This window comes from Bacillus rossius, chromosome 7, assembly GCF_032445375.1.
Source record: "Bacillus rossius redtenbacheri isolate Brsri chromosome 7, Brsri_v3, whole genome shotgun sequence".
Taxonomy (NCBI): domain Eukaryota; kingdom Metazoa; phylum Arthropoda; class Insecta; order Phasmatodea; family Bacillidae; genus Bacillus; species Bacillus rossius.
In genome coordinates this window covers 60,357,100-60,385,094 of record NC_086335.1, presented here as the reverse complement: position 1 = coordinate 60,385,094, position 27,995 = coordinate 60,357,100, and the positions used below count along the sequence as shown (strand labels likewise).

General features: G+C 41.1%; 1 protein-coding gene across 1 annotated transcript in view; it reads left to right on the top strand.

Annotated features, from left to right (window-relative positions):
* The window catches only part of LOC134534147 (death-associated protein kinase related-like), a 159,137-nt gene that overhangs the window by 16,128 nt on the left and 115,014 nt on the right, over positions 1–27,995 (top strand). Inside the window, exon 2 of the mRNA XM_063372261.1 lies at positions 4,207–4,413. Within this exon, the coding sequence (XP_063228331.1) occupies positions 4,208–4,413 (206 nt within the window). The 5' untranslated portion in view covers position 4,207. The remainder of the gene's footprint in view (positions 1–4,206; positions 4,414–27,995) is intronic.

Genomic DNA, 27,995 nt, shown 5'->3' with positions numbered 1-27,995 from the left:
GCGGCGCCAGCTTGATGTATGTGAAGGTTGCTGGGGCGCGTTCAGGAAACAAAACAAGCCCCGGTCTGGCCAGGGCTCGTGGCGCGGGGCAGACACTCCATACAAGGTTGAAATGTGCACTTGGGTCGCCGGCGAGGGACAGGTGCCAGAGAGAGCCGGGTAGTTTACGAACCCGGACACCCTTCGACGAAATAAAAAAAAAAAAAACATACTTCAATAATCCACTTCAACGATACAACTGAACGTCGAAGTACACAATGGGTGGTTCACAGTCGTAGCAAGCACGGCGACGGAAAACCATATCAAAGAATCGTACTTTATCCGTTATTTCACCTCCTCCTTTCCCTCCACAATCAACGGGTCTCCGTTCCTTGAGTGTTCTCCTTTTCGTTAAGCCCAGATGAGTCATCAATCTCTTTGACACAGTTTGCGTTTTCTATAATTCCCAGCACATTTACGAGTCATATGAGAGGACATATATAATTAGTTTGTAACAATCACACACGCTTGCGCCTACACGCAGGTAAAACAAATACTGCGCGACAAACACGTACATACATGATGTATCCGCTGTGGGCTCAACCACTGTCAACGCGTTGTTAGTAGGGACCGGAAAAATTCGCGGTTTCAATGACCTCTATTATAGACTCTACAGTCCTCTACATGCTTGAGCAAATTTCCCCTGCTCATTGGCTGCTGACTCGAGAGTTGTCTAGACTGGGTTACCCGTGATTAGACACTTCTTTGGCTTAGAGCCTCTCCCATTGGCCCAGAGTCCTCCAGGTGAACCGTGCGCCAACAGTAGGAGGATCGCAAACGTATAAGTGTTTGAATTTTAACCTGACGCGAAATGAACTTGCGAATTTTTCCGGTCTCTAGTTATTAGTCTCGTCTTTATTGGCGATTCGAATCCGACGGTGTTTCGTCGCACAAAGTTCGACCGACTATCGCTTTAACGAGAGGATAAACGTTTTCAACTCAAAATGTTTCACTGAAAAAAAAAAGAAGCAAAAATCAACTGTCGTTCGTGCGACCAGGTCTGTTTCTCGCATCGGCCGGTGTAACCATCCTTGCAGCCGTTGTTCTCGGCCGAGGTAATGACGCGGACGTTTAATACGTGTTTTGAAACCTCGCATCGTTTTATTGCTTGTCGACCTTTTTTTTTTCCCCCTGCACGGAGGCTCGCGAGCGAAGGTCACGCTGATTATTTACGACGTCTGGCGAACGGAATGACTTGCCGGCGTCTGCAGGTCGTTTCGTCTGGTGATTGCTTCGCGCCGTCTGCAGATTGTTCTAACTTCCTAGTTCACGTCGTGAGAATCTGGGGAAAAAAGAAACAACATCCCGCCATAACTTCAACGTCTTAAATAAGTTTATGGTAATCTAGGAAAACTAATATTTTGACGAAATTCTTTAAAACAATGAACAACAAGGGCCTCCAATTCTGTAATTTATGTCGCTTTCGTCGTCTTTCACCAATCCTTCCGTTACCATCATTCGCATGGCTATGTGTGGATGGAATACCTAGTATGTATCGTGCGACTAGTATCTACTAGTAATAACCATATTTTTAAAATGTGACTCGTAAAGCAACACACGATGTTAATTTAATTTCATTGTCAGCCATCAACAAACATCGTGTGTTGCAGAATCACCCTTTCACGGAAACCTTAACTGTGTAGCAGTTTCAACATGACTTCACAAGGTTAAAAATGTAATAAAAACCTGTCATAATAATGATCATTGGTTGCAGTCGGATTATTGTACAGCATAGATTGTCCATTATCTTTGATCTAATTGGTGGAATAAAGTTAACTAAAAATCATAAATCAATGAGTTTATGACCGTCTTCAAAAAGCATACAATAAAAATATAAATTAAGTACAGGTTAGCTTTTTATAATGGGCTGAGAACAGTGTTACAGAATGCTGCGCCTGTTGTTTTCAGGATGATTTCAGCCGGGTATGTGTATGTGTGTCAGCGCTACAGAACGCCTGTTTTTCACAGGAAGATCTCGGCCGGGTAGGTGTAGGTGTATCAGTAGGGGCAGGCATTTATCGCGAAAAGAACCGAACGCCTATTAGACTGCAACAATGTATACCCACACCTGTGGTTTCTTCCTCGTGATTGGCGGCCGTCTGCGAGAGACGTCGTTGCCTTATTCGACCGAGCCACTCAGGGCACGTATACTTCCGCACTGAATCACTGCGATTGGTGTTGTTACAGTCGATTTGTACCTCGGAGAAACTCACCCAATTGCGAGACACAGACTGTGCTACAGTGTTTTAACTTCCATCTAGTCTCGAAATCTTTTCGCGAAATCTGATGCCCCTATGTGCCAGCGCTACAGAACGCCGCGTGGTTGTTGGCAGGATGATCTCGGCTGGGTAGATAGGTGCTGGTGTGTCAGCGCTACAGAACGCCGCGTGGTTGTTGGCAGGATGATCTCGGCCGGGTAGATAGGTGCTGGTGTGTCAGCGCTACAGAACGACGCGTGGTTGTTGGCAGGATGATCTCGGCCGGGTAGATAGGTGCTGGTGTGTCAGCGCTACAGAACGCCGCGTGGTTGTTTGCAGGATGATCTCGGCCGGGTAGATAGGTGCGGGTGTGTCAGCGCTACGGAACGCCGCGTGGTTGTTGGAAGGATGATCTCGGCCGGGTAGATAGGTGCTGGTGTGTCAGCGCTACAGAACGCCACATGGTTGTTGGCAGGATGATCTCGGCCGGGTTGATAGGTGCTGGTGTGTCAGCGCTACAGAACGCCGCGTGGTTGTTGGCAGGATGATCTCGGCCGGGTAGATAGGTGCGGGTGTGTCAGCGCTACGGAACGCCGCGTGGTTGTTGGAAGGATGATCTCGGCCGGGTAGATAGGTGCTGGTGTGTCAGCGCTACAGAACGCCGCATGGTTGTTGGCAGGATGATCTCGGCCGGGTAGATAGGTGCTGGTGTACCAGCGCTACAGAACGCCGCGTGGTGTTGGCAGGATGATCTCGGCCGGGTAGATAGGTGCTGGTGTGTCAGCGCTACAGAACGCCGCGTGGTTGTTGGAAGGATGATCTCGGCCGGGTAGATAGATGCTGGTGTGTCAGCGCTACAGAACGCCGCATGGTTGTTGGCAGGATGATCTCGGCCGGGTAGATAGGTGCTGGTGTACCAGCGCTACAGAACGCCGCGTGGTGTTGGCAGGATGATCTCGGCCGGGTAGATAGGTGCTGGTGTGTCAGCGCTACAGAACGCCGCGTGGTTGTTGGCAGGATGATCTCGGCCGGGTAGATAGGTGCGGGTGTGTCAGCGCTACGGAATGCCGCGTGGTTGTTGGCAGGATGATCTCGGCCGGGTAGGTAGGTGCTGGTGTACCAGCGCTACAGAACGCCGCATGGTTGTTGGCAGGATGATCTCGGCCGGGTAGATAGGTGCGGGTGTGACAGCGCTACAGAACGCCGCATGGTTGTTGGCAGGATGATCTCGGCCGGGTAGATAGGCGCGGGTGTACCAGCTCTACAGAACGCCGCGTGGTTGTTGGCAGGATGATCTCGGCCGGGTAGATAGGCGCGGGTGTACCAGCTCTACAGAATGCCGCGAGGTTGTTGGCAGGATGATCTCGGCCGGGTAGATAGGCGCGGGTGTACCAGCTCTACAGAACGCCGCGTGGTTGTTGGAAGGATGATCTCGGCCGGGTAGATAGGCGCGGGTGTACCAGCTCTACAGAACGCCGCGTGGTTGTTGGCAGGATGATCTCGGCCGGGTAGATAGGTGCTGGTGTGTCAGCGCTACAGAACGCCACGTGGTTGTTGGCAGGATGATCTCGGCCGGGTAGGTAGGTGCTGGTGTACCAGCGCTACAGAACGCCGCATTGTTGTTGGCAGGATGATCTCGGCCGGGTAGATAGGCGCGGGTGTGACAGCGCTACAGAACGCCGCGTGGTTGTTGGCAGGATGATCTCGGCCGGGTAGATAGGTGCGGGTGTGTCAGCGCTACAGAACGCCGCGTGGTTGTTGGCAGGATGATCTCGGCCGGGTAGATAGGCGCGGGTGTACCAGCTCTACAGAACGCCGCGTGGTTGTTGGCAGGATGATCTCGGCCGGGTAGATAGGCGCGGGTGTGACAGCGCTACAGAACGCCGCGTGGTTGTTGGCAGGATGATCTCGGCCGGGTAGATAGGTGCGGGTGTACCAGCTCTACAGAACGCCGCGTGGTTGTTGGCAGGATGATCTACCCGGGCGGCGCGCGGCCCAGGGGCGCAGGCGGGCCCCGGGCGCGCGGCAAGCGCAGGCCGCAGCAGCCCGTGGTGCAGTGGAAGCAGCGCAACGTGCAGCAAGGCCTGGTGCTGGTCGACGAGGCGCAGCTGCGCAAGCTCATCAAGCGAGAGCCCTTGCAGCGCTTCTACGACCTGGACCCGGAGCCCTTCGCCACGTGAGTAGCCGCCCTGCGCCGCTCTCCGGCATAATCCCGAGAATAAAAAGTGGCCATTCAAAAACTATACCACTTTCTAAACCCAAAACAAAAATTTGCAAAAATGACTTAGCTTTCATAATACGACGGGAACATGAAATCTTTGTTCAAAATAAAAAGAAACAAACATGGTCATTTCTTTTTATCATGATTATCACCACCCACATCAAAGCTAATACTTTAATAAATGTGGTTTCTCCCTATAAAAATTTTCTTCCCACACAAGCATACATACACTCACACACATAAGTAAATTACAATCAAATGATATTTTGCAAAATTTTTTTAATTAGGCATGATCTGCAAAAGACTCTTTCCCGTACACTTTTTTTTTTAAATCTTCACCTTCAATACAAGATTTTTGGTTTTTTAAAATTCAGAGATTGTTAATGTACGTTTACTTGAGCTTACTTTTATTGAACACTAATTCTCAAGCATCACTAAGAATAATAACAGAAACTTAACGGACATTTAAGTATACAGAAGAAAAAAGCCTCTTCTTGAAAGGCCTTTAAATTATAGTTACTAATAAAAAAAAGCAAATCGAAAAGTGAGGTAGATTTCGAGTTGTAAGTTTTTTTAATTTTTATTTATAACTTCACTCTGCCTCAAATTATGAGATACTGTAACTAAAATGGTTTGCTGCGCATACTATTGACAGCAATTATAAATAAAACAAAAATGCTATTCTTTTGGCAGAAAAAATGCTACCTCAACTTATGCAGCAACAATTTTTAATAGAGTAAATGTGACTATTCACACTGTAAAAAAATTATTCAAGTCCCGAAGGAAAATACTCTAATAAAAAATATTTTGATCAAGAGTTATATATAATTATTATGCATGCTATCTTTGAAATCGCAGTTTTATGGCTAGTATACTAATAGATATATATTAGCTTGAATATAAAGAAGTTTAACATGTCCATTTGTTTCTAAGTTGCAGTCTTATGTTTATAAGCACTCGGGCAGTGTGCGGTGTGGCAACCTCCCCCATTTCGCAGATCTGGACTGGAAGACGCACAGTCTAATCCGCGTCACCGCGGTGAATTGAGACTAACTGGCGCGCTAGACACAAGACACGTAGTTTCTTACCTGTAAAAACGACAAGTTTTAAAATATTCATTAATTCATATCGATGAAACGACCGAAGTATTAAGCCATTTATAATTCACATTCCACGTTGATGTAAATATTAGGCTATCCAAAATTCATAATCTTTCTTTTATAACATTTCCCTCAAAAAAAAAAAGGTGACAGCAATTTACTAGAAACTCAAATATCGTGGCCTATAACAGTCTAGGGTTGAATCAGGCTGCTCGTAGGAAATATATATTGATTAGACCTTACCTTGATCTGCTGGAAAGGAATTCTTATCGTACATATTCGATGTAATATATTCATGACATTGTTTTTCTCGAAACAAGTTTTCTTCAGAGTGGCATCGAGTCACACCCAAAGCGCTCCTCAAACGGGTGGCAAGTTTTGGTAGACGATTATCCAATAATGTTTTACAGACTCGATACAAACATTAACGTTTTGGTTGAGTAAATGAAAATTTTCTAAATTGAGTTACATTGCCGCATGTAGATGGACTTCATTATCCGCACACACAATGTGGTTCCTGCTTTGCCAGTCGCACATTGAAGTTTTAATGTATTTTTTACAGCATGTTAAGTGGTGTAAAACTGGAACAAAGTAAGATGGATTGACTAGCTATTATACGTGCCCTGTCATGCCAAACAGTTTTAGGTTCCAGTGCTCAATGTGACCCAGCCAACACATCGCCCTGGTTGTTAATGTGTCACGTTGATAGCCGGACCATATTTGGTGTTGTAACCTTACATAAATAATTCGAAGCATAAATTACAGCAAAAATTGATGTATGATTTAAAAAAAAATGACAAGTGACAAAGGGGAGCCGAGATATTTGGGTTGCGACACCGAAGGGGAAAATACATTTTATACTTAGCATTGGATATCCTCCCTCCCCCTACTCATTTTTTTTTACTACTTGAAAATATCTGGTCAAGAACTGGATATGTATCTATCAAACAATTTTCGGATGAACCCAAACTTGTGGTTCTGTTAATTTGGCTTTGAAAAACCTTTAAATAACTATGCGTATTAGTTTTCACCCTTAATTGCAAGGATATTAGAAAAAATATATTATTTGTACCTGGTCAGTTCTTGCTCTATGTCATAGGTATTTTTTTTTTCATTTGGTTCAGGTTTTCTTCAAAACTAATAGTTTGTGTGTTGTATAATAATAACATTCCATACTAAAAAAAACTTTTGGTACAAATATTACAAAAAAATATTACAAAATTAGTAAAATTTAATAAAAATATTTTATGTGTGATTTTATTTTATGCCTACCAACCTCATTAGAAGAAAAGCCCAGTTCTTGGCTTGAGGTTGATTTTATTTCACACTTAAAACCAGTCAAAAATTTTTTGTACTTTGGTTACTTTGGCCTTCACTACGTCCATCCAATTGGTTGTGAAAACAGTACAGGTGGTCTTAACTGGACTTAACGCAGTTCATTACTGGCAAAAGGGGGTGGGGGGTAGGGGGTAAGAGTCGGGGCTCACAGATTCGGCTTGGAACTATGTGAGTGGAAGCAGGCAAGTGCTCCTTTCAACGTCTCAACATATCTCGGCTGTTGGCCCTAGAAAGAAAGATAAAGCTCGTTTAAAGATTTTAAAGTGGTGTTTGAGAAATTATTATTGACGTGACAACGTCTAATAAATCGGAGAAAGCCGGCTGCACGTACGAAAAAGTGTCCCGTTACTCACATTGTCCCATTAAGCGGTGTCCCGTTACGCTCAATATACGCTTGCGCCGCATCTATCTCTCTTCCACTCAATTGGAACAACCATCGATTTGACTTTTTCGAGGCACATTAAACTTGAAACACTCCCATTCGTTTCCTACTTTTCCTATCATCGTCCTATCCTTAACAGAATAACACAGATTGGAAGAAGTTAAATAGCAAACATGTATAAAAGTTATAGTTAAAATAATCTCTTCGTTAAAATAATAAACATATTTGAATTAATGAGTGCAAATAAAAGTAAATTTATCAATTAAATTGTAGATTTCATTTCACTCCTTTGTATCCATACAAAATAGTGATAATTCAATAAAAATGATTCAATTTTATTCATAAAAGTATGCAATCATTTCATCAATGTTTTGTTATGACGTTGTCACGTTAAACTATCGTCCGTAAACCGACTTTACAGACAACCAATTTTTTTCCCTTCAAGTGTCAAGTAAGTGTGTGGCGCAGTTCTGGCAGTCCGCGGGCTCGGGGTTCGGTACACACTCACAATATAAATCACACGTAGTTTCCGCACCCGCCGCCAGAATTCACTGCCGGAGCAGCTTCGCAAACTACCGAATAATTTTTTCAGCAGACCGATATTTCAAACTATTTAATTTAGACCTGATTTTCGACAAGTAATTCTATTAAAAGTACTGCCCATCTTTGTTAAACAAAAAAAAAATATATCACCTAACAGTAAAATAGTATAGTGTTATCCTTTTGGCTTTGCGAACCTTAGGTTCACGTAATCCGCCACAGATGGCAGCACCGTGGTTACACATTTCCGTTCCTCGCGTCTTCCGTTCCATTCACGAAATTACTCCTACCAAATACGGCATACCGAGAGCTAAGATGATACACGATACACATTAAAAAAAAAATTCAACTGCGCTACACCTTTGATTTAAAATCACTGGAAAAAAAAAATATATATATATATTTTTTTATATCCGTCACACACTACTTGAAAATCTTTAAAGAGCTTTATACATTCTTAGGGCGTTGAAAAGGGGGCAAACCTAACCTGCTTCTGCTGAACGCAGTTCCAAGCCAAATCGGTCGATCCCCGCGACTCTGGATATACGCTCCCCTCGTCAGTCCTGCTGGCATGGATCTGGACGACGTTAATAATCGCCATCAGCGAGTAAAGAACTTGCTAGACGTGCCCTCCCCCCCCCTCCCCTCTCTTCCAGGAACGACTCCAGGGCCCGCAGAAAGCAATCCATCTCTCTCTGTGTCGAGGCCGGGGCTAAGTCGGCTAATAGCGGCGCGGCCGGTCTCTCCGTCAGTCGGGCGCCTCTGTCCGGCGCCAGGCGACCTCTACAGTCCGTCTCAGCTTTGAATATATATACTGTATAGAAGTCGCCAGCCCAGGTTAAAATTTCTAATACGGTTTTGAGGTAGTTGGTTAATTCACCGCCGCAATCGCCACCATCTCTAGGGCATCGACTTGTGGTGGTCCCTAGCGGACAAGTGTCGAACTCTTCAAACACCCCTTCCCCCTCCTGTTGAACGACATTGAGCTGCAGTAAATGACAGCGGGTGACAGTGCTGCGCTCTACCGTTGAAATAACAACTAAGACGATACAGGGCGTTACGGCAGCGCACTGCAGCGGTGAAGTTCCCAAGCTGCTCATCATACGCTTCTGAAAAACGTAGAGTAAATCCTATCCACTCGCGACTTCTATACAGTATATATATTCAAAGGTCTCAGCGCGACAAGTCTTATCTTTAGAGACCACCACAATTCGCGGATTCATTCGGTGATAAGCTAGAATTCAAAAACACATATACCTCTTAGATAATTTTGCAATATTGGCTTACTGTTCATCTGGAAAGAATCTCAACCAGTTATAAACCCTCAACTAAAAGAAGGATCGAATCACAGACAAACCAGCTGAGACGACTTACAAGTCGGCAGCCAATGAACTTGCGTTATTTGCCCGAGTGTACAGGGGTATGTGCAGTCTATCCTGAAGGCCATCGAAACCGCGAATTTTGCAGGTCTCTACGTTATCATACAACACACGCAAAAAATTTGATCAAAAAACATTAACGTAAAAGAAAAAAATACCCATGTCATACGACAACAAATGATCATAGTACACACACACACATATATAATCAGACAATACTATGTTTTAGGCTTTGCACAAATAAGATTGTTTGAAAGCTTAATTAAAAAAAAAATTCTTGATCATACTCTAGGGCATCGGCCAAACCTTTGAATTAAATTTCGGTACTCCAGGTCTCCTTTTTGACGTGATAACGTCTTATAAATCGATGAACGCAGGCTGCATGCACGAAAAAAATTACTCATTGTCACGTTCCGCTTGAGCCGAGCGTGCAAGAACTGGCCAACCACCGTGCGAGAAAATCTTCTATAATATCAAACAGGTTAAGGCGGGCTTTTTAACTAATTGTTCGTGATTGTATTTAATCAAATTATTTAAGTTAAAATTGCAAAAACTGCAAATCCCTAATATTTGAAAAATTAAAAAGTATGCAATTTTTCATCAATGTTTTCTTATGACGTTATCACATAAAATTATCGTCCATAAACCGACTTTACAGATAACCTCCCCCCCCTTTTTTTAATTTTGAGATTTATTTATCGGTCAGTGAGTAGTATTTGTGTAGGCCTACCTATGTACAACCAGGAGGCAGCTAATATTGATCTCAAGTTGACAATCAGAACGGCCCAGTCCGGGAGCCGAAGGCAGCACCCCATTGGCTCTCGAGCTGCAACAGGTATGCTTCGAGGCCGATAGGCAAGCAAAAGGAGTCGCGAGGAAACTGTTGTAAGTGGTGTGTTCTGTGTAACCTTTCCCAGCGCGTGCTGGGCGATTGTGCCATGGCAAGAGAGAGAGAGTGACTCAGCTCTAGCCTAAATGGCGCGAGAACAGAAAAAGGTTGTGTTTGATCAGCAGCTTTGCGCCACCCTGCATTAAGGAAGGGGGGGGAGAGAGAGAGAGAGAGAGAGAGAGAGAGAGAGAGAGAGAGAGAGAGAGAGAGAGAGAGGTTGGGTGTAACGTTCGAGATGAAGTCGCACCAATGAGTCTGGTCAGTTTCGTGGGTCTCACGAAGCCAATTACTAGAGACCCGGAAAAATTCGCGAGTTCATTTCGCGATAGGCTAAAATATAAATAGTTATACCTCAGTGTTGCCTCTGCTATTGGCTCACAACTCACCTGGATGACGCTGGGCCAATGAGAAACACCCAACCAAAGCTTTATCGAATCACAGGCTGCTACGCTGGAACGTCTCACAAGACAGCAGCAGCCAATGAGTGGGTGGCATTTGACCAAGTGTACGTAGAACTATGGAGTTCATCCTACAGGTCATTGAACCCGCGAATTTTTCCAGTCCCTACCAATTACCAATTAATTATAGTACTGTATGTCCATAAAATAATGTCCCAGTTATTAATTTTGATAGTTTCAACTGTAACTGTTGTAGAGTTTTGGTTCAAGGTCACAACTAATGCGTAACTCAAAACAATTTTTTAGATGAGCGCATGCGGGAGTACTGCTTTGTTTTTTTCCCTCGCTTGCAGCGCCACCTTCGCAAAATGGCGACTCCTGAGTGTAAAGCAGTTTTGTGTTCTGCAATTTGCTAAGAGTGAATATGTCATTTCAGGATGGAGCCCCCCTCCCCATTGGAATCACTTTGTACGAGAGTGGTTGAACGTCGAAGTCCCTGGCCGTTGGATTGGTCGTGATGGTCGAGACGACAGAGCTCTTATTCTCTAGCCTCCACGTTCACCTGACATAACGCCATGCGATTTTTTTTTTTTTTTTTTTTCCTTTGGGGCTTCATAAGAGATCGTGTTTTCGTTCGGCCGCTACCTAATGTTTTGTCAGAGTTGAGACACAGAATCGAAGAAACTATTATTGCTTCCATTCTCCAGACATTTTTAACCAAAGTTTGGGTAGAATCGGACTTGGATGTGTGCCGTATAAGGTGAACATATTGAACATTTGTAAGAAAAACTAGACTAGTTTACGCTCAATTTGACTCGGCAGTGGATTTTTTTTTTTTTTAGTTTCAAATAGATGGATTTTACAAATGGTGATTTAAGCAAATATATATTAATGCATTTTATTTGTTTATCGAATTGCTATAGTATTATTTTATACGTGTTTATGTTAACATTGATAACTGAGTACTCATTTAATTAATTTATTGTTACAATAACTTCCGTAATAGTCCAGTGTCTTAAATAAAAAGAAGTTTAACTTCTTACGCGCGTACGTAAGTACACGGACTTTTTTTTTAACCTTGGCGGTTGGAATAGGTGTTTGTCCAGACAGGCGGTCGAGACAGCGAGTGCGTCTTTATTGAATTGCTATTGTATTATTTTATACACGTTTATATTAACATTGATTATTATTACTGAGTACTTATTTAATTAATTTTTGTTACATTAACTTTCGTAATAGTTTAGTGTCTTAAATAAAAAAAAAAGAAGTTTAACTTCTTACGCACGGACATTTTTTTTAAACCTTGGCGGTCGAGAGAGCTGGTGCGTCGGGGCGCGATGACGGACTTTCACGGACGAGTTACGGCTGCGTGGGCCGTCGTTCCACGAGGCGCGGTGTTGCGAAGTGTTTCGTAAGACCCCTGGCCCCGTCTGCGTCTGCGGCGTTTAACGCCTGCGCATTAACGATTGAGCTTATTGGAAAACTTAACACCTCCCCCTCCCCCCCCCCCCCCCCACCCGAGTCCATAATCACATAGCACTTCGGAGGGAGTGATTGCTAGAGATCAGAAAAATTCGCGGATTCATTTCGTGATATGCTGAAATTCAAACATGTGTACAATTCTGATGGTTCTGCTATATTGGCTCGCAGTTTAACTGGAGCTCTCTGGGCCAATGAGAGACTATCGACCAAAGAAGCGTCGAATCACAAGCTACCCAGTGGAGACGCCTCACAATTTAGTACCCAATGAACACGCGTGTTTACTTGAGAAATGCAGAGGATAATGGAGGCTAACCTAGAGGTCATTTAATCCGCGAATTTTTCCGGTCCCTAGTGATTGCCAAGAAGAAGAGATTTTTTCGTGGGTTACATTTGGCAGCAATGTAGATTTGAATCACATGTATATCTGCTTCACGTCTGTGATTGGACCACAGAGCTCTTGACGCACACTAGACGATCCTGGGGCAATTATAAACAAGGGGAAGTTCTTAGCCAATCCACTGAGGACTGGGGAAAAAAATGTCACTGATTCATTTACCTCCAGGATAGACTGCACAGTCCTTGACACGTTAAGGAAACAGCACTGGCTGCTGACTTGTGTGGAATCTCAACTGGTTTTCCCGTGATTCGCTGCATCTTTGATTGAGAGTTTCCTTTTGTTCCAGAATCCTCTAGGTGAACTGCGAGCCAATAGCAGAAGCGAAATGTAGGTCTAAGTCTTTGTATCCTATACCTTTCATTGGACTACAGAGCTCTAGACTTGCCCTTTGCGACCAGGATCCAGTTATAAACAAGAATATGCCACCGAATCACTAGTGACCGGAAATATTCCTGAATTCATTTCGCGATAGTTTGGAATTCAAATATTGTAATGCTTCTGCTATTGGCATATAGTTGGTCTGGAGAATTCTGTGCCAATTAGAAACGCTCAGCCAAAAGAAGTTCTAAATCACAAGCTACCCGGTTAAGACATCGTACAAGTCAACAGCCAATCAGCAGCCAATGAGCATGCAGAGGACTGTGGAGTAAACGAGACACTTGTATTTTTTTTAACTTAAAATTTGTAAACAATAAATAACTAATGTGACGTGATTCTGTCCTGATCTTTTTGTTTACATACGTCAGCAGATTGCCTTTCGATTATTTTTTAAATTATATGTATATATATATATGTACACACACACACACAAAATGAGTATTATTACGGTCAATAATAACGAGAAAATAAGAATCAATGCGGTTGATTCAACGAAACATAAAATACCTTAAAGAGGCGAGACAAGTAGCTTCGAGATTTGTGCAGAGACCAGAATAACCGATTTTAGATACATCATAAGATCGCGCCTATATAATTTCTGAGTTTATAAGATTGACTCAATCCTAAATTTGAAATGTGTGCATTATTGGACACGTTTGTAAGAATTATTTCCAGTGCTAAAAGAAAGTAAGACACATTCATAGTCTGCGTGTCTAGTTAAGGTGTATGTGTGTTAGTCAGGGCGGGATGATAAGCGCGACGCTCGCTGATATTTCAAGCGCGGTATAGCCTCTAAGCGCAAGGCTCTAAAATGGCGCAGAGTCTTCTCATCGTCCATAGAACAACTACTGTGAAATTTGAGCGGTGACCGTAGCATTTATTATAGAAGAGGAGAAATAAAGATTGAAGGTGTAATGCAAGTTCCTTAAGTGCTTTCAAGATTCTATACCGGTTGTGTTTTATGCCAAAAAAAAAAAAATTATTACTCTGAAGAAAAAAACGCCTTTTAGCCATTTTTAAATCTTCTGAAAATACAGTTTAAAATTTGGTTGTCTGTAAAGTCGGTTTACGGACGATAGTTTAACGTGACAACGTCATAACAAAACATTGATTAAATGATTGCATACTTTTATGAATACAATTTAATCATTTTTATTGAATTATCACTAATTTTTATGGATACAAAGAAGGAGTGAAATGAAATCTACAATTTATTGATCAATATACTTTTATTTGCACTCATTAATTCAAATATGTTTATTACTTTAACGAAGAGATTATTTTAACTATAACTTTTATACATGTTTGCTATTTAACTTCTTCCAATCTGTGTTATTCTGTTAAGGATAGGACGATGATAGGAAAAGTAGGAAACGAATGGGAGTGTTTCAAGTTTAATGTGCCTCGAAAAAGTCAAATAGATGGTTGTTCCAATCGAGTGGAAGAGAAATAGATGCGGCGCAAGCGTGTAATAAGCGTAACGGGACACAGCGTAACGGGACAATGAGTCATCCTTTTTCGTGCGTGCAGCCGGCGTTCATCGATTTATTAGACGTTGTCACGTCAAAAACTTAATCCGAAATCTAAAGTCCTTTTGGTCCCCTCAGCGAATTCTTAAGTGCTTTTCGTAAGCAGACCGCCACTCGGATAGGATCTCGAGTGGTTTTGAAATCGCGTTGTTTATCCCGGAGCTCTGAGCGCCGTGTTGCGTGCCAAGGTGGGCGCGGGGGGGGCCTTAAAAGAACGTAATGCGTATACGACGGGCGTGTCATTCCGACGGCTTCCAATCCGTGCTCGCTTTTTAGTGGCGCGTCGTGGCCTGTGTGACGGGCGGCGGGGAAAAAAGAAAAGAGAACCAACCATGCCTTGGCCCAGCGGTTGGGCGGACCTTGTGTGCCTAGCCGCCCGTCGTGTGCGGCTCGACAACGATAATGCGCTCCTTCCGTGTTCGGCTATCATCTGGGCGATCGGCGGGCGCTGCTTTTGTTCTCCACCCTCCCTCCTCCCTCCGCTCTAAACCCCTCACTATTTACACGCTGCTCGCTAACTAGTTTCGCGCGCGTATACGCTTAGCGGTGTTGTGTGACAGGCATCAGAGCAGTATTGGCTGGTTCGAGCCACAATGGTCTAAACCACGATTAAAAAAAAAAAAAAAACAATACAACAGATCCCAACAGAGTGACTTGCAGCAAAAATCCAACATAGACCAATTAAAAACACTGAAATACAACATACCTCAAAACAGTTCCTTGTCATTGAAACCAACAGAATACTATGAAAAACACTACAAAACAACACAATTTACAACAGAAAACAACAATAGCCAAGAAAATGCAATAAAAAAAAAAGACTGTAAAGAAATGGTTCTAATAAAATTTTTTTTTTAAAATAATGTATTTAAATATAATACGTACCTTAACTTTTTTAAAATTAAATGTCTGATTCCACTCAGCCGCAAAAGTTAGCTCTTTTTTTTTTGTGATTTACAGGAACAAATATTTATATAGTAGTTAAGAATTTATTATTTAAATTATCTTAATACGTTGTAAATTATACCCAGCTAAATACTCCAGTAAAATGTTAATTAATTAGTGTTTTTTAGACAGTGTAAAAGAGGAAATAAATAAATATATTAATAAAAAAGTATCCTATTCTGTGGAGAAAGTGTGGAAATACCCTTCCTGTAGTGAAGTCCCAGACTGATGTTTGCTGGTTCTTTGATGTTAACTTTTCTGGTTCAACATGAGTGGCAGAAAGTGGGATGTTGTATAGCTTTCATTTGAAAATTCTGAGAACCAAAATAACTGACGTAATAAAAATCCAGGCTGTTTGTTTTTTTAACTCGTTTTTTTCCCTAACCCTGCATCAAAGAGATATCTAACTATTCACTAACCCCTAGTCAGACACCCGAATAATTTGCCTTGTGTTAGTTAGGTCAGGTCTGTTACATAAACCAGTGTGTGGCCACGTCTGCATAATTAACGTGGTAACTGGGTGCAGTCTATTTTTTTTATTCAGGCGAGTTAAAAGAATCTTTAAGTGTCTGACATTTGTCAAGTTATCATTTACGTGTCCGGAATTACAATAGTCCGCCGCCGTCTGGCCGGCATGCGTTCGCCAGTCAACCGCCAAGCGATTTTCAACATTCCGCTCATTGGTCACAATAATTTTTATTTCCATTCAAAAGCTGCCAACTGTTGAGAAAAAAAATATTTTTTTTGACGTGACTACGTCTAATTAATCGATGAACGCCGGCTGCACGCACGAAAAAGTGTCTCGTTACGCACATTGTTCCGTTACGCTGTGTCCCGTTACTCACATTGTTCCGTTACGCTGTGTCCCGTTACGCTCATTGTACGCTTGCGCCGCATCTATCTCTCTTCCACTCGACTGTTTATAAAGTGAAGTGAAAATTTAATGAGGTTTTTATTGCTTATTACAACAAAAATTTTGGCAATAAAGGTTAATTATTCTTGCATTTTAAAAATCTGATTACTAGTATAATTTCAAGTATTTATTCTTTTATTATTAAAATAAAAATGATTAAATTTTATTCATAAAGTATGCAATCATTTCATCAATGTTTTGTTATGACGTCACGTTAAATTATCGTCCGTAAACGGACGTTTTTGGAAAAAAAAAGTTTTTCGTATACTTACATTAGTTATATAATCATATACTTAAGCTAAGCACATATATTTTTAAACAATGTTTTTTTTATCCTGTCTATATTTAAACATGTTCATAGTTACCATACGATTTTTGTTAGAAAAAAATCTTTAACGTGTATTCAAATGTAAGTAAAAAAAATTATCGAAGGGAGCAGCTAAACAATTAAACACATTTCAAAACCTTCTAATATAATAAGATTTGACACGTAAAAACCGTGCAGATGTTTGGCGGTTATAATTTCATCCGTCCGTTAAAGTTATGAAGTTACCAAACTTTGGACGGATGGATGGCGGATAAAATATTTCGGGCCATCGTATTGGCCGCAGGTCACGTGATTGAAAGGATGACGGATGGAAGGAGGCGACGGACTATTATAATTCCGGCTTAAAGTTATTACTTGTAGTCGTTAAATAAACAACTCTCTCCGTCACATGTTTTTTGCATAATTAGTAGGGGCAGGCATTTTTCGCGAATAAATCTGAACGCTTATTAGACTGCAACAAGTTATACTCACACCAGCGGTTTCTTCCTCGTGATCGACGGACGTCTACGAGAGAAGTCGTTGCCTTATTTGACCGAGCCGCTCAGGACGTGTTTGCTTCCGCACTGACTCACTGTGACTGGTTGTTGTAATAATCGGTATTGACCTGAAAGAAACTCACCCAATCACGAGACACACACGATGCTACAGTGTTTCAACTTTCAACTAGTCTCGGAATCTTTTCGCGAAATATGCATGCCCCTAATAATTAGCTATCGAGGGGACCCACTGGTTTCACCTGACGCGATCTCGGGCAAGAATTGAAAAAAACAGGAATTACACTGTTGGGAATTCCAGTAACGGTACGAACTTTTCAACAAATGATTTAACTCAAATAAACGAAGACTTCTTCGTAGTTTCAAAATAACTGAATATTCTTAGAAACTACACCGTATTTCGACTTCCTAGTTGTATGTTTCGTTCTAAACAAAGTTACACACACACTCACGTGGACAAAATAAGTGTGTTCTTGTGTTGACTTTGTTAGTTTTTGATGGTTTTACTAATACCTATACCAAGTATATTATTTTGGATTCATATTAAAAGTAATTGAACTCAAGTGTACGTAAATTTACGAAGATAACCACAAATTTACTTACATCCCTGCATAATTTATAACTAGCTTTCTTCGTAAATAATTGAATGTGAAAATTTTTAACTTAAGGACCGGGATTCGCAGCCGTGTCTACCGAAGAGCGAGCTCAGTGCGTTACCACTGCGTCGCCACACTTGGTAATACAGACGTCGAGGAAGACGAGAGATAAAAGAAAAGGTGCCGATAGTAACTTATTCCTTGTTTCTTATTCACTTTACGTCGCTGCTGACATCATTCAAAATAAACAGCGTGTTTTTTTTCCAATATTTTTTTTTTCAAGGAACAAATAAATCAAGAGTTGTATAGCTGGCGAAGGTTACCTTGCCGACGGCCACTTTATCACTTTCAGTTCGTGACCAGAACAGGGGACTTCAATAACGAGTATAATTTGTCATTATTATAATGTCCCCTCTGGAGCGAGCTTTCGCACTAGAGCGCCTCGCCAGAAACACGTACGAGGAAGCTACGCTGTTGGAAATTTCAGTGGCACCAACGTCAAGGACTTGACTAAAGTCACGATGATCCGTTGCATCAGTCCGTAAAATCACGTGACCTGCAGCGAATCGCATGGCCCGGAAAATCCCATCCGTCGGTGAGTCAAAATCTTATCAAGCTCTAGCTTTCGACGGGACGGGAGGTTGGAATTATAACCTCAAAATTGTCTGAAAGTAACTGCCTTTATTAAAAAAAAAAAGTTAGTTTGAACACGTTTAAGTTGGGTATTTGAAATAAAAATTTTAATTATACTCATAAATGTAATTAATAACGAACAGTGCTCAAAAATATATTTAAACAGTTATTTTAGAGCTAGTTTAATGATTTATAAGTGCTTAGCGTACATGATCGTTAAACTAGTAAAGCATTAAAAGATAGATTTTTCTTTCTAAATTTTAAGCCTTAAAGTAAATTGGCAGCAACCAAGTAGAAGAATATAAAGACGGACTGTGGATTATGTAAATCGCTGGGTTTGTTGATAGACGGGTGGATGGCCGACAGACAGGTGATAGACGGACACTGACGGACACTCCTTTAGATCGTACTTCCAATAAACTAAGTGTTCTTCGTATAGCTTCAGATAGCTTAGTCTTTGTGGATCCCGACTTACGTCCAGTGTTCCACTTTGGTCTTTGCCCTATATTTGACGAATTTTCAAAGATTTTGTTAAGATTCTGATATTCTTGATAATGTTCAGAGGAAATAAATTCAGTTTCCGTAAATTTAGGACGAAATCCGTAAATGTTCACGAATATCCTTGGATAATATGCACCCAGTCACCCAAGTAAATTCAGGGAGGATTTTTTTTACAGTGTAACAGTTTTTGCGCAGAAAGTTAATCCAAGGGAGTTCAGCTAATGCTCCTGCCCAATTATCCTTTCCGGCAAAAAAAAAAACATTGGAAAAACGCGACTGGCATCAGATGCAAGATGAAATATGTTATCACGAGTTTAACCAATTATGTTTCCAAGAATTTAATACCGTGTTGTATCGTAGTGATCAGAATTAATGATTGTTAGTTAAAATGTGAAAGATTGAAACATCTCACATGTGAAATTTATTTTACGTTACTATAGCTGATTGTGGGCTCAAACTCTGAGAAAAACTAGCAGATAAATGACAGCAGGACATTTTCGAATTTTTTTTACAATAAAACAGTTTCCAAGCGTCAGTATCTAGCAGAAAACTGAATACAAGCGTACAAGCGGAACCCATTTTCCAACTGTCATCCGCAAAGTAAGACGCGATGTTTGTTTAGACGAACACTGATGACCAAATGTAGTTTTTTACAATCACTACTGATAGAACTACGAAGGCAGGAACGTAGACCGTTGATAGATAGTACTTTTGAGAGGTCTCGTATGTAACGAGATAACTCGATAAAGTGATCTGTGACGATACTTTTGGCGCGCATCTTCCCAGCAACTGAGTAAAAAAAAGTTAAAAATTTTTCAGATAATATTTTTAATTATTTATTTTTCGTACCCGACACATTGAACGGTAAATTAGATATAATATGTATACAGGTAATGTAAATGAGAGTTTTCAAAGAGTAGGGTATGAAAAATGAAGAATTAAAAACAATATAAACTATATATTACCGTTATATAATATTATATAACCGTTTTCAAAGTTTCAGATTTGAAAAATCAAGAATTAAATATATAATCTGAAAAAAATTATAACTTATTTTGTACTAATTTGCTGGTAAGATGAGAGCTTAAAGTCTCGTTTTCAAAGATCACTTTTTTCCCAGTTATCTTGTTACATGCATAGGCTATGTCATGTAATTTGTCTAAAATTTGACAGTTCTCACATTAGTACCAACGGCATACGTCATATATATTTATATAGGCAATTTTCCGAAATAGTTTAAATAACACTAAAAAAACTGATCACTCAAGTCAGGTGTTTATATATTCCCCATGAAATAGGAAGAAGCAAACCCAATGGACGTATGCAGTTTTGAGTTAACTTTTGGAAGCCCTCCAGATAGTAGTATTAAGTACTCAACTTTGAAATCTATTTTCTCAACCGCGCGACATGAAACCTTTTGTCACTCCTGTGACTCAGGTCTGTCGAGCCGGGAAACAACTGAGTGAGGAGGATGTGTTTTAGCTCAGTATTTACAGTCTCTTTTTTTTAGTGAGAAAGCGAGCATTAATACACGATCAAGCTCGAAGCAGTCAGCTGCCCGGGTGGTGACGATGATTACACCAACAAACACCAAGGCCTTGCTAGCGCTGTACTCAAACCGGTTTCAAAGACCCGAGGAGAAAAATAAAAAGGAAGGGTGTTATGAAGTATTGACTACTTCTTGAACACGGCAAAGTAGGCCATCATTCTTCTAGTTGTTTCTTGCTGGTTAACAATCCTCTCCATTCCTCGTGTAACCAGCTTCAATAGATAGGCTGTCAAGGTCAATAAGCAGCAGTTATTTACAAAAGTGAGAAATCACACCAGTGGATTACTCAACATTCTGATTAACTATACCTAATTGAAATCTGTGGGGTAGGTGGCTGATGTATTGCAAAATATCTGTTTCTTTTTTTCTTAAAGGTCGATACTTGTTCGGAAAAAGTAAGAACAGGATTCTACGTCAATCACGCTGTTAGAAATTACAGTAACTTCACGGACATCCAAACGAAGCATTAACTTTGAATAAACGAAGATGTTCTTCGTAATATCAACTGTATCTTCGTAGGATCTACGCTGGGATCAACTTCAGGGTTATATTTTCCGTTTTTAAACAAGGGCAACACACGCTGTGGAACAAAAAAGGGTTTTGAGGTAGACCCAAAGAGTTTTTAAATATTTGGTTAGTATAGTAAAATTATTATTATTTATTCATGTTCAAAGTTTATCAACTCAACAGTTAACTTACGAAGATAACCGCAAATTAACGAAGACCCCCTGGATTTCTTCGTGACTATGAAGGTGAAAATTTCTAACACTGCAGCGCACCAATCAACAGCCATCCAGTGCAGAAGAAAACGCGTCCTGGATGACTCGTCCAAACAGGGTAGTGGCTTCTCTTGCCGCCAATCACAAGGGAACAATCGCTAGCGCGGGCAAAGTTTGTTGCAGTCTATTGAGCGGTCAGAGTATTGCGTGAAAAATGTATGCCCCTATCTCCTTACCTGTAATTCAAAACTAGAACCTAGTCAGGATGCTTATTTGTTGCTAGGATCCTGTCCATATTAGTTTTTATTACATCGTGTACGTAATTTGTTTTTAATTATATGAATTATACTTGCAATGGAGAGGTTTGATTAAAATTTATTTTTTACATAGGCCTACGCCATTGTCAGTTACACTTTTTGTCATAGATAAGCCTCTATAACGGTTGTCAGACCACTTATAAAATATTAGGTAAATTAAATTCTTAAAGAAATAATCTTATAACGGCGATATACATGTTGAATATAACCAAATTAAAAAAAGGGTAAAGTAGGACTATTGATTATTATGGGACAAATTCCTCTAAATAGACTAAAAAAAGTTCACTGTGTAAGTCTGTACTTTAAATAATGTTGTCTACGGAATTCAGCGTGCAGGCTATGCACATAATTTTTAACAAAGGCAGATATTTTTCTGGTTTTTGTGTGTACATATTTTTTTGGGGGTTCGTTATGAGGTTTGTCTGTGGCATACAGTTGGCAGCAGTTGCGTATGTCAAAAATGTTTTAGTAATTTTACGCACGCATTAATTAGTATATTTAATTGTAGGGTTATATTAAAAATATATACTTAATCTACGAATGAATAAACTGGCTTCGACATGTTTAGAGTGGATTGAATAAATTAATTGTTTCCTAAGTACAACATTCCCGCTAATTAAACACTTTATAAGCTCTCTTCTTGTACCGCGGAACCGCGTTTGAAAATAAAACAAAAAAAAAATGTCTACGGCCACAGCCGACAGCTGAAACACCAGCTATTCCATTCTGCGTAATGAACAATTACTCAGCCACGCCCGTCCGCTAAGTAAGCGCTCGAAACCGAAAGTGAAAAATAAAAGAAAAGGAAAAAAAGGGGGGGTTGGGTGTGGTGGGGGGAACACCTTTCCCGCACGATTGCGCAAATGAGTATCGCTGATGACCTCGTCAGCTGGGAGCGGCTCGGAAGGCAGGGTAATTGTATGTTCCTGATATCGTCGCGTGATGGGGGGTTACCCCTGATTGCAGGGGCCGGCCGGATAAGGTACCTGCATCACGGCGTCCGGACTCAAGTGAGCCGGCGTCTAACAGCGGCCGCTGTTCTTGGCTGGCGGTCACGCGGACGATTATTAAAAAAAAAAAATAATTAAATTATTATTCCAGAAGGATATTAACGTCCCAGCGGCCTTATTCCTAGGGAGCGACTCGGCCGAGAAACCTCAAAATAACCCCCGCGAGCACACCCATGCCCGCAATGGAGTCCCTGGTTCGAGAGATCTTCGAGATCAGAAGTCAAGGCGAGCTTTATCGTTGCCCGACCGAGGCCACCTGCTTTTGGAACTCCCTGTGTCGTCGTTTCTTTTCTTTCTCCCGTTCGCGAGTGTTTCTGCCGTTACGAGTCCACTTCCATCGCGTTACTTTCAATCATTGTCTCAGTGCCACTGGACCATTTAGGGAACATTTTCGCGCTTCAGTGATTGGGCAACAGTTTGCCTGAAGGACTTTAAGCTAATGGAAAACCCTAGCAAAATAAGCGTCTAATCACAAGTATGTATATACTAGAGGTCATTGAAACCGCGAAATTTCCCAGTACGTATTCGTGCTTGAAAGACTACAAGCACATTACAAATAAACAAAAGATCGTAATATATCTGACCGTAGTTGGCGTTGAAAGTTTTTCTTGATCATTTACACCATTAACACTCCAGATAAGAATACAATCAAAGTGTTTGTAGTTTCGTAGCTGTCGCGCAGACAAGGCTCAGCTGTGCTTGTTTGAAAACAGATTGAACCTGTGACATGCTTGTCAGATACACTACGCCCAAATTAATAGGGGGAAAAAATATTTTTTTTTTTAAATATTTGTTGCCGAAATATTTTATTGTACTGTAACAAGTAAAATTTTATTTGTTAACGTTTCCTTATCTATATTTCTGTGTGTATAGCCATTTTTTTTATATAATATTCATGACTGTAGTATTTGATTAACCAAACCAATAATTTGTTTTAAATGCTTCCGTGGTAATGTACTGTAAAGTTTACACTAATATGGATTTACAATGAAATATTATGGGTAGCGGGTTCCGGTGCAGCATAAAATGCCCCGATGGAAAAGTTAAGGCCCTCTCACACGATCTGTCCAACTGACATTTATCAGTCGGAACTGAAAAGTCTGAACTGATGGAACTGACGAACTGATGGGTTTCCATCAAGCTCTCATTCCGAACTGTCACGCGTCTCGCCAGTCCAAACTGTCAGTCCATCAGCTGAGAGACATGGCAGACATATTTGTTTACTTTATATATATATTTTCCTTTTTTTCTAATTAAAAGCGCAACTGTATTTGCAACATCCAAAGTTTCTTTCAAATGCTACATCCAAGAGCAACAGCAACCACAAGACTGATGTGTGTGTTTGGGGGGGGGGGGGGGGGGCGGGAGGGAGTTTCAGTCAAGTCCAAACTCAAACCATCTGTTCGGACATTTCGTTCCGAACTTAGCACCAGGGACTGATCGTGTGAGTGTACTGAGGGCCTCAGTTCAGTCCAAGCTGTCAGTCCGGGCTGAGCAGAGACCGAAATGGGAGCTGGACTGATCGTGAGGGAGGGGGGTTCATGGTTCATGGTTCATGGTTCCAGGACGCCAGACCATGACCCCCGCGAGCAGGACGCGTGACCATCGCCGGCGCCCACAGGCACGAACACAAGGCCCCCCCCCCTCTACCTGCTCCTTGAAAACAACTTCTTATCGCGCCCTGACAGGACAGAGCGGGGGTCACGCCCCTCCCCCTCCACGCGGCTGACTCGACATCTCAGTGTTCGCAACTTGCATTCCGTTACTTGAGGCTCGTGTGTCACAACCTCCCTTCCCCCCTCCCCCGTGGCGATGAATTAACTCATTATCATAACATCATTTATTTTTTTTTATCCGAAACAGTTTCTTCAGAAGTTCCATTATATTGACATTACATTTTGACGAGACAACGTCTAATTAATCGATGAACGCCGGCTGCACGCACGAAAAAGTGTCCCGTTACGCTGTGTCCCGTTACGTACATTGTACGCTTGCGTCACATCTATCTCTCTTCCACTCGATTGGAACAACCATTGGTTTGACTTTTTCGAGGCACATTAAACTTGAAACACTCCCATTCGCTTCCTACTTTTCCTATCATCGTCCCATCCTTAACAGAATAACACAGATTGGAAAAAGTTAAATAGCAAACATGTATACAAGTTATAGTTAAAATAATCTCTTCGTTAAAGTAATAAACGTATTTGAATTAATGAGTGCAAATAAAAGTAAATTTATCAATTAAATTGTAGATTTCATTTCACTCTTTCTTTGTATCCATACAAAATAGTGATAATTCAATAAAAATGATTCAATTTTATTCATAAAAGTATGCAATCATTTCATCAATGTTTTGTTATGACGTTGTCACGTTAAACTATCGTCCGTAAGCCGACTTTACAGACAACCAATTTTTTTTTAATGTGTAAACATCTCAGCTCTCGTTATACAGCAATGGGTAGGAGTAATTTCGTGAATGGAACGGAAACGTGTAACCACGGTGCTGCCATTTGTGGCGGATGACGTGAACCAGAGTTCATAAAGGCAATACTATAGTATTAACTGTTTTAAAAAAAATTGTAATAGGATAGCCCTGTAAATCAGAAAATCAGGTCCAAAGCCAGTATATATTTTTTTCCAAGTATTTTTTTGCTTATCTGAGCTAATTCATTGTATAGTTTAAAAATTCGCTCTGCAAATCAAATAATTCGATAGTCGACGTAGCTGCTATGGCAGCGAATTCTAGTGGCGAGTGCGGAAACTACTTGAAACGAAGTGCGAATAAATGTAGTTGAAAACACAATTTGCCTCTGTTAATCACGCTCCGCATTATTTGAAGGATTTTTAAGTTAATTTTCGTGCCAGAGTTTATTACTATAAGATAATTCGCAACGGGGGAACACATTAATTTGCTCGTTACTGAGGCTAGATGTTTATACAACACTGGCGAGTACTGAAATACTTGCTCACATAATTTTTTTTATCGAGTGTTATCGCCAGATACATGCTACTTGCTGTCTGCCATTTGTAAAACTCAATAAAATGCTTATAATTATAATTTTTGTTTAACTGTATCTTAATTACACATGAGAAGTTCATTTTCTGAGTTCCCACAACTTGTTTACAGATAATAGATTATTTATATAATCTAATTTTCGATACATTTCTTTATGGATCTCTAAACTGAGCGAAAAACCAACCATATTCAATATGGAGGGTAATGCTTAGCCTTAAGGCGCGGCCACCATGTTGCATTCGTGCTTTTTTTTTAATTTGCAGGTAACTGTGAAAAAAAAAATTTACGAAATGAAAATTCTTTCCAGCCGATAAGGAGAGAAGAGGGGATGACTTATCAGATCGTTTCGAAAAAAAGTGCAATGCCCAAAAGCGCGCTAAATTTCATAGGGGCGGGCATTTTTCACGAATAAATCTGAACGTCTGCTAGACTGCAACAAGGTATACCCACACCAGCGGTTTCTTCCTTGTGGTTGGCGGCCGTCTGCGAGAGAAGTCGTTGCCTTGTTTGACCGAGTCGCTCAGGACGCGTTTGCTTGCGCACGGAATTAATGATATTGGCGTTGTTTTACTTTCAGATGGTCTCGGAATCTTTTCGTGAAATCTGCATGCCCCTATCGACGTAGGAGAGGAGGGGAGTACTATCGAGTGCCCCAATCCTCTCTTTCTAGGAAAGCATTAGTGAAGCGACACTACGGAACTGCATTTTTGGTCGTTGCGCTGGAAACGAAAAAAAAAAAAATCTCGAGATTTTGAATGAAAACACGTTTACCCTTTTGATGCTTCTGTGATTGGACAAAAGTTTATCTGTATAACTCTTAGCCAATCAAAAACATAAAAAAATGTATCGAATCGCAGGCTCCCCATTTGACAGGTCTCACAAGTCAGTAGCCAATGAGCAGGTGGCATTTGCCCTTGTATGTAGAGGATAGGTTTGTGGAGTCTATCCTACAGGTCGTCAATATCGCGAATTTCTCCAGTCCCTGCTATTACTTAATATAAACTCAATTATAATTGTCTAAATATGTGTAGACACTTTCAATAGTGTTAGCGTACTTCTTAGCGTGTTTTTGTATGCTTAATAGTTAACGTGAAGAACTGAACTGTTAATTTTCAATTCCAATGTTAAGTGGTGGTCACGAACCCATTTTTTTTTTTATTAAATGTGAAAAAATAAAATCCGACCGCATACCTCATTTTTGTGGCCCTTTGCAGTAGGATTTTGGTTGTATCGAAAAATTATTTCAGACAAAATACATTTTCTGTGTTGTAATGGCTTTTAATAGTGTTCTCTCTTGGAAAAACGTATCCTTGGCATGTATGGTTATTCGTCCGCGGCCTCTCTCACACACACACACACACACACTCTCTCTCTCTCTCTCTCTCTCTCTCTCTCTCTCTCACGCCTACTCGCGTCGAGGCAGGAGTTACGGAACACTTCTAATTGGTGGGAGAGCTTGGCCTCAAAATCTTCTTCCGCGTCTAGAAAATAACACCATCATTTGTCAGCAAGCGATACGCGTTTCGATACACAAATAGAACGTCACACTTCCTATTTTTCATCGAATGCTGTACTGTATATACTTAAGACTGTTTAATATCACATCAGTTCGATGTTATTCTTACGCCATTACTGCTTCGAAAAAAGCGAGGAAATAATTCCTAGACATCTTTTGAAACGAAAACTATGATATGCGCCTGCAAAAGGATACTGCGATTTGGAAAAAAAGAAAAAAAATGTTCAAGGTTCTCATGGCCAAAAAAAAACAAAAACAAAAAACAAACATGATCACACAAAACCAGAAAAAAATCTTCCTATGTTAAAAATTATGTGATTAGCCTGCACGCTGAATTCCGTAGACAACTTTATTTAAAGTACAAACTTACACAGTGACAGTTTTTTAGTCTATTTAGAGGAATTTGTCCCATAATAATCAATAGTCCTCGTTTACTTTTTTTTTAAATTTGGTTATATTCAACATGTATATCGCCGTTATAAGATTATTTTTTTAAGAATTTAATTTATCTAATATTTTATAAGTGGTCTGACAACCGTTATAGAGGCCTTTGTAGTTAGGACCACATAATTGTTGCGAAAAGGTTTCCAGGCCAGCTGCGTGTTAAAACTCTGTAGCATTGTCTGTGTTTCTTGGTTGGCTAGGTTTATAGGTTTATTATTCCAGGTACACTTCTACTGTTGGCACACCAACCACAGCCATCCAGTGCGGAAACAAACGCGTCCTGAATGGCCCGGTCAAACAAGGCAATGGCTTCTTTCAAGGGAACTAGTGCATGTATACCTTATCGCAGTCTAATAAGCAATCAGATTTTTTTTTGCGCGAAAAATAATGTCAGGTGCGCAAATGTGTTTGAATCTCAAGGGGTGGGAGGGGCGTAAATTCTTGGTGGGGGGTGGGGGTGGTCCTAACCGACAGAAGTCATCTCTGAATAGGGTGCTTGCATATGGTATACTGCCCATATTTTGGCCTGTATACACACAATAAGGAGAATTCCATAAAACATTGTTTTTGATTTTTAAGTTTTATCAGCCCGTTTTCAAAGTAGTCACGATTTTGCAAGCGCGCGGGGGGGTGGGGGAACAACCCCCCCCCCCCCCCTGCTTTTTTAATTCCAGGAGGGGCCCGGAACCCTCTGACCTTCCCTCTGGGGAGCTACGCCCATGCCCCCCAGTTACGACCTTTGTG